Below are 7,958 nucleotides of genomic sequence, written 5' to 3' on the forward strand. Positions count from 1 at the left end.
ATGAGATTATTGGCCATTTAGCAAAAAGCACCTCACAAAAGTATTGTTTGCACCTCACAAAAGTATTGTTTGCAGTATCCACCCGCTACAAACACACCTAAGCACTGCCACCTGCAGTCTGGTCGTAACAATTTACCATCACCACAACCCAACTGGAAATGAGACTGGAAGTTTTACTGTAGATTCTCTACCCTGTAAAAACTGGGGGAAAGGGAGAGTAAAACGAAACTCACAACACAGAAGAGAGGTAAACTAGAAATTTTTAAAAATCTAATAGGGACTTCAAACAATGCAAAACACATGGATTTTTATTTATTTTTTTTTTTACAACTCTCAAGCCAAAGTTTACACAACATAACATGCTCACATGACACATGCCTCTTCAAACACCAACCCCCAAACTGAGCCTTATAGGCAACAACTAAGCTAGGTACATCTACATGAAATCAAACAGCTGCCACAGAGACCAACAGGCAGCTAACAGAACATGGCCTAACAGGTATCTGGCCACACTACCATGACAACACAACCAAAGGGAATCAGTGTCAAGGTCCACTGTCAGGGTTTTGAACCTTTAAAGATGGAACATTCATTTTGCTGAGGGTCATGGAAACAAACACCACTCCAAGATGATAACTCCACTTTGCATTGCTATTAGGGCCTGCCAGAGCAACACTAATCCAGTTTAAGACTCCTCATGTCACCTTGAGCTAGGAGCACTACACGATAAAAGCCCTGGAGGGAAAGCATTAAGTTCTATGTTCTGACTACTTTCTGCCTCGCATAGGTGATTCCTATGCAGACGTCAGGAAGGAGAGGAACATTAGACTACTGATTACAACAGAGAGATTAAGAACCTTAGGATACTGGAACAGGCTCCCAGAAAATAACAACTCGGAAGTCCTAGGGATGAGGTGTTCACCATCATTATTCTGCATTTTCACCCCACAACTACAATGATATGTGACATAAAGTGAACATCTGTGACAACAGCAGTATTCAGGGAACTCAGACTACAAGGAGAACAAGATTTTTTGTGCTTACTTAGGACTGTAAAAACAAAATCTCTTTTTTTTTTTCCTGTAGGAAAAAAATGTGCAAATAAAGGGGAGAGGGAAGTGAGAGGAAAGGGAAGTGAACATTCAAGCCAGAGCAAAGACTAACTAGTCATGGAGAAAACGAGGCAATTACATCAGTACAACTCCATCCTGTTGCAATAATGCTACTGCTCCAGCCCTGGGCCTACTCCTGCACACCATTTCAGCTCAGCTTTCCCCTGCTGGCCGACATCCCAGGCCTCTCACCTCTCCTCTGCCTGGCCACGGGCAGGCCTAGCACAGCACCCACCACTTCAGCTTTCTCAGGCACTTCCACTCACTGCAGAGTGGAAACACCATGGTTACTATAAGCCTCACTGCTCTGGGTCAACTTTTCCACCTCTTTGGGAAGTTACAGATCCCAGGCAAGACAGAAAGCATGCAGTATACTGCACACACCACCAGGGTCATGACAACAGCCTGCTGTAGCAGCACAGCCGCTATATCTAAATAATTTAATCAGCAGAAAGAATAAGAAGCAAGCTAGTTTTACGGTAGGATCTCTTGGTAAGAGTTTCTCCTTGACACACTCTTCCAGGACTTCAAAGAGCACCCAAAACAAGCAGGAAGAATAACCCCATGACAGTACAGGTTGGGGGCTGACCTGTGGGGAAACGAACCTCAGGGTCCTGGTGAAAAACAGGGTCACCATGAGCCAACAATGTGTCCTTGAGACCAAGGAGGCCAATGGCATTCTGGGGTACATCAAGAAGAGTGTGGCCAGTAGGTCAAGGGAGGTTATCCTGCCCTGTAAGGCCATATCTGAAATACTGCATCCAGTTCTCAGCTCTCTAGTTCATAAAGGACAAGGAACTACTGGAGAGAGACAGCACAGGGCCAGAGAGATGGTTAGAGCAATGGATCATCTGCCCTGTGAGGAAAGGCTGAGAGAGCTGGATCTGTTCAGCCTGGAGAAGGTAAGACTGAAGGGGGGATCTCATAAATGCTTATAAGCATCTACAGGAGGGTGTCAGGAGGATCAGACCAGTCTCTTTTCAGCAGTGTCCAATGACAGGACAAGGGGCAATGGGCACCAACTAGAACACAGGAGATTCACCTAAACATAAGCAAAAAGTTTTCTACTGTGAGGGTAACTAAGCACAAGAACAGGCTGACCAGACAGGGTGTGGAGCCTCTTTCTCTGGAGATATTCAAAAGCCATCTGGACATGCTCCTGTGTGATACTGTAGGTGATCCTGCTCTAGCAGAGGGGTTGGACTAGATCATCTTCAGAGGCCCCTTCCAACCCCTAACATTCTGTGATTCTCACTTAGGCATAAAAAAATCAAACTACTTTACCTTTCCTTTTTGTACAGAAGAACAGCACATTTTATCCTTGCTCTCTAGCATTTACAGAAAGGAGAAACTGGATAACACTTTTGCTTTCAATATCTAAGCATGATTCCAGTAGCAGGCCATATGTAACAAAACCTTTCAAAATTGTATTCACTCTTTCAGCTTGGTTTATAACATCAGCCCACCTTCCCCACATGCCAGAGGCTGGCACGATTCATTTTAGTAAAAGAAGTCTTAAAAGCAAAAGTTTCTTCTTCCCAGAGGAAGTCCTACAAAAAGGCATCACTGGCATGCTATCTGCAGTCAAAATAACACCTGACAGCAGGGACCTGATCCACAAGCAGCACTGTAGGGGTTACAGCAAAATAAATTAATATGTAGGAAGCTACCCCAGAAAATAGCAAGTCTAACATTTTCCTATAAAGTACCTTTAGCTGCATGTGTCTTGGTAAGCCTCTACTCATAACAGGGAGATTATTTCCTTGACTCCCTATGGCACAGAGAGCTCCCAGTTCTACTGACATTAGTTTTCAGAACCCACTTTGCTTCAGGTGAACCAATGTGGAATGGGTAGAGGTTTATCTTTACTCAAAAAGAACACACTCCATAGTTTTCTACTTTTCCCTGACTGCCAGAGCTTGTTTTCACATTTTGTCTTAAAGTAACTATTTTGTGAGAACAATTCCAAAATTGGACAGTTTTATTTTCTGCTGTTTGGATTTCTATAGTGTTGCTTTATGAGGTTTAGGCCAGTGACCCACAGAATTGCATCTTGAAACCTTTGGAAAGACTACTGTCTTCCTGGAAAAGATACAAACCATATTATAGTACTACATAAAATATTTTATGGACTGCAAAACTGAGGGGAAAAAAAGAGTCTAAAAACCTCTGGGAATAGCAGGGAACATGACTACTTTTGGCTGAACTTACTCAAGATACAAATAAAAATGCCTACTGCTGACTTCTAAGAAATCTGCAGTTTCCTTTCCTCTAGCTATTCATTCTGATTTTCATATTAAGAGAAACTATAATTTATCTCACCATAAGCTCTGTTTTACAGAAAGAAAGGGGGAAGAGAGAGAGCGGGAAGAGACAGAGAACTCACAAGTAATTTTTTTCTGCATCCTCCACCCCCAACTGATTATACAACTCTGGCAAGCATTTTTGTTCCTCTTCTCGATCATGTCAACACAAAGCTAGTCAGTTGGCACACTAGAAGATATGTGTGCCTTGGTCACAACTGAGTTCATGTGCCACAGTGCGTTCTGAAGCTGGCCCACAACTTCCAAACAGCCTAGCACACCTTAGCCAGATGATTAACCGCCTCAAAGCTCATGCATGAGCAATACTCGATGTATTTTAAAAGCCAGTCTTGAACAAGAAATCAGAGGTAACACTAGCAAGTACAAGACATTAGCTAACAAAAAAGATAATGAAGCATTTTATTAAAAATGCCAAGGGGAAAAAATTGATACCAGATGTTTTTGGGCATGCCATACATCTTCATATATACCAGAACTACAAAGTCGTTGAGTTTTGCACCATGTCTTCCTCCTTACTCACAGCACAGGCCTTCTCCAGGCTGATCAGTCCAGAAGTTGAACTGAGCGCAGGGCAAGAAACAATGAGTCTGGAGAAGACAGACAGGAGAAGCAGTACTGACAATGGTAGAAGGACTAGAACCAAGGAGCAGGAGATACCAGTCATAAATCATGACCAGCAGCTACAGTGGCATCACAAAATAAATGCTGATTTGAAGTATAATATAAAATAATCTGTATAAAACAAAGGATTACCACTAAAATTAAAGTTAACTTGATAGCAAGTCTAGTCACAGCACAAAATCTACTTTTCACACTAGTAAACAGAAACCCCATTGCGTGATGCTGTGGACACAATGTCCACTTGTCACTTTTTTTCAGAATGTTCTTTAAAAGGGACAGAGGCTTCACACACAGTCAACACACTAAACCACAACTTTGCACGGCCAAACTCCACTTTCTTTTTCTTAAACAAAAGGCATGTGTGCACAAACAAAGAAGAGTGGAATCATCCCCATTGCTATCCATATGCAATTTGCATGCTTGCAGACCCATCCTTTCCCACTGCTTTTCAACAAAGTTCTAGCATAGAACTCCTTGTTGGAACACAGCATGGCCAGATACATTTAAGCAGTAATGTCTCTTTAAAGATGACATTTTGAGATAACTGTGAAACAGAGAAGCATGAAATATTACTTAATGTGTTACTGTCATCACTAGTAAAAAGAAGTTCTTCGAGCACACCTGAAACTAAGGGATTAGGTGGCAGGAAGGCAAGGAGAGGCATTGCACTGAGTCCTTTTGACTTTAAAAGATGGCTTAGAACTGGAGGTGGTAAAATTGTGAAAACTGAGAAACTGTGAAAACAGGTAACTGGAAACAGGATTGCTATCCTTGATCTCACTAGTACTTTGTTCATTGGCTACTGTCACAGGGAACACACCAGCTGCAACTCTATTGACACATGAAGTGTGCCAAGATTAGGAAGTAAATACTGTATTTGGAGGGGAGACAAAAGATCAAATTCCACCCTCTGCAAAACCAGACTTAGGAAAAAAAACACACACAGGAAAAACAACCACCGCCACCAGGATACCTAAGTACAGTTCTACGAACATGTGGAGTCTGCCAGTTCACAAATAAGAAATGAGAGAATTGTCCCCCCAGCTCAGGTGAACAAAGTATGGTAGAGCCATAGAGGAAAGGTGGCACTTGGTCTGTTATGAGTTAACATGAGTGATACAGAACGAAAAGCATTACTCAAGAGCAAATATACAGAGGAAACATGGTATAACAGGCAGGAAGTGTCTGTTCCTGTTGTCTGCACATCTGAAATATTTAACATTCCCCTCTGTGAGCCTCACTTCAAGAGTATATGAAATTAAGTTAAAATCTGAAAGTAACAAAAAAGAATTACAGAAATGCCTCTGAAGTTAAAAATAAATAAAAAAAACATTCCAGAACATGAGCTATCCTTAAAATCAATATGGCCTGAAAAGCAACACTATTAGAACTTCAAAGAGTTTTTACTACTTCAAGTACTTATTTTTGGATCAGGCTGGAGGGGAAGTCAGGAGGGATGAATCTGGCACAAATCATACGTGTAATATGCAGGGAAAAGGAAGACAAACTAAAAACAACTGAAAACAGCAGCTATATGTCAGTACAGTTTTCAGAAGAGAGACCTGAAATAAAGTCTGGACTGGATTGCTAAGAAGGAGTGAACTTAACTGGTACTTTGAAAGTCAGACTGAGGAAAAATTTTACACAAAACAAAATGACTTTCTGTTCTGGGACAAGAGTGGACCAAATAATTTAATAATGACAAATAAAAACCTTCTCATTCCCTCCAATGAACATCACATACACAATTCAAATGTTTATGTCAAATTATCTAGAGTGCTGTATCCCAGACAATACATCTGCCATAGGTGACATTAAACAACTAACACAAAAATGGATTTGTCAGGCTGCTCTGTGTGTGCACTTTAAACACGTTCACAGAAATCAGAGGCTCTTGCTCTGCTGTCTTTCTTTAATCATCCATTCAGCCACCTTCAAACCTCACTTCATGACTTACTACTGTTTATAATAAACTATCAGGGTTGTTGACTCTTTTTAAGTAAAGAAGCAAAATATTATTTCTCAGGGAACACTGAATTATTAGGCAAGTCCCCTGTCTTTTAGTTGAATAGAACTAGAAAGATATGATTCATTCTAAGTCAGACAGAAAGGTTTCTGCAGGCTCATGCTTGCAGTATGTCCCCATAGTACCACAAGCCAGTGCATGCCTTACACTCCCCGTGCAGCCAGACACATCTCTGCACATGCTGTGTGAAGGCATTCCATGCCACCACAGAGCTCCAAGATGACCAAAGCCTACACAGAGCTAGTATGTGTCAGGGAGATACCACCATGTGGCTTGAATACACACAATAAAAAACTAAATTCATAACCTTATCAATACAACTGCATTCTCTTTTGTAGTGTTGAAAAATCATAAAATCATAAATCTTTTAACACTGACATAAAATACAGCTTTCCCTTACTTGTAGTATTCATTCCTTTGCACATCTCTTAACTAGATATATTTAAAGTCAATTCAAATTAAAGATCTTTCAGTTCTTCCACAGTCTAAGCCTCATTTAACAGATGCACTGCCTGGGTTCCCTAGAAAATGTCATCAGATGCAAATAATTTGTATATTTCAACCACCTCCAGTGAAACAAAAAAATAGACAGTTTCTAATTCTCAAACTGTCAGCTCTGGCTTTTCACTTGTCCTCTCCCTGCCAGTTCCTCTACTTCCCTCCTGGGGAACTTTCTCCAACAGCTGCTCCATACACTTCTCCCCAAGAAAACATAGGTCCAATGCAACTAGCTCGGATCTAGTGGTAACTCCTGAGTTTGAACACAACCTGTGGTCCCAAGAGATGTTCCCGTTTTTTCTCCACTCCAGCAAAGCACTTGTGTCACATTTTGCTGTAGAAAAATAATCCAAGAAACTCCTTATACTTCAAGAGCCAGAGGGAGCTTTAAAAACAAACAGGAAACCAACAGAAGGATGTACCCTGCTACCTATTACTTCTCCGGGGACAGCAAAGCAGTATTTTGTAGTCAAAATGTTCTTAGAATTACTGTTCCTAATTGCAGCGATTTCCCAGACTTTTAAAATTTCTTCTTTGGTTTCTCAAGTCCATTCTCAGTGTTGCAGCATTTATATTATAAGTAACGAGGAATAAAACTTGATAAAATTTATTCACAAAAAATACGCCCCAGTAACATGTTCTTTGTCCAGCAACACAAGACTTACATATGGAAACAATTTTGCTTTTAAATATTGAAAGCGATGCTGAAAACAAAAATAATTTGCTTTAAAAGACAGCCCATCTTTTCGCCTGGTTATCAAAGAATTATTACTTCCACCTGCTGTTGCACACGGAGCTCTACAAGTGAACCTGCTCTGAAGTCAAGCTGGCATCCCAGGAAAACTCAAGAACATATGGCAAGCAACCCAATGATATTAATACCAACTAGCTGCTGGAACAAGCACACAAGACCAGGGCCTTCACTCTGAGAACAGAGCTAGAGGGTTGCCTTAGAGGAACTCTTCTTTTCTTTACCAAAAAGTTGCACGTTGGAGAATCAGAGCACTGATAACCACATGTGACCAGGGCAACGACACAGCCCCCGAGCCCAACCCACCCTGCTGGATGCAGATTTCACCCACTGACGGCAAGACCGTATGCTGATCTCCAAGAGAGGGGCGAACGCCCGGTCAAACACCCCGATTTCTCAAAACATTCCAAACCGGGAGCTTTACAAGCAGCGAGCGAGAGCCTCGAGGCGCGGGCGGGCAACAACCGACTCACCAGAAAAGTATCCGCAGGATGTTGGCGACCAGCAGCACCAGGCAGACGTAGGTGGAGAAGCCCTCCGCGTTCTGAGTGCGCCGGATGTCCCGGTACTGCGGGATGTAGGGCACCACGCCGCCGAACACCATGGCCCCCGCCGCGCCCCACGCC

The 7,958-nt window shown here is 42.0% G+C and overlaps 1 protein-coding gene across 1 annotated transcript in view; it reads right to left on the reverse strand.

The window, feature by feature from the left end:
* Window positions 1-7,951, reverse strand: part of PQLC1 (PQ loop repeat containing 1) — a gene marked incomplete at its 5' end in the record, with an annotated part of 67,524 nt that extends 59,573 nt beyond the window's left edge. The window contains one exon of the mRNA XM_010008704.1: window positions 7,806-7,951. Within this exon, the coding sequence (XP_010007006.1) occupies window positions 7,806-7,951 (146 nt within the window). The remainder of the gene's footprint in view (window positions 1-7,805) is intronic.
* Between the last annotated feature and the right edge of the window lie 7 nt (window positions 7,952-7,958).

This window comes from Chaetura pelagica, unplaced genomic scaffold (assembly GCF_000747805.2).
Source record: "Chaetura pelagica isolate M959 unplaced genomic scaffold, ChaPel_1.0 scaffold332, whole genome shotgun sequence".
Taxonomy (NCBI): Eukaryota; Metazoa; Chordata; class Aves; order Apodiformes; family Apodidae; genus Chaetura; species Chaetura pelagica.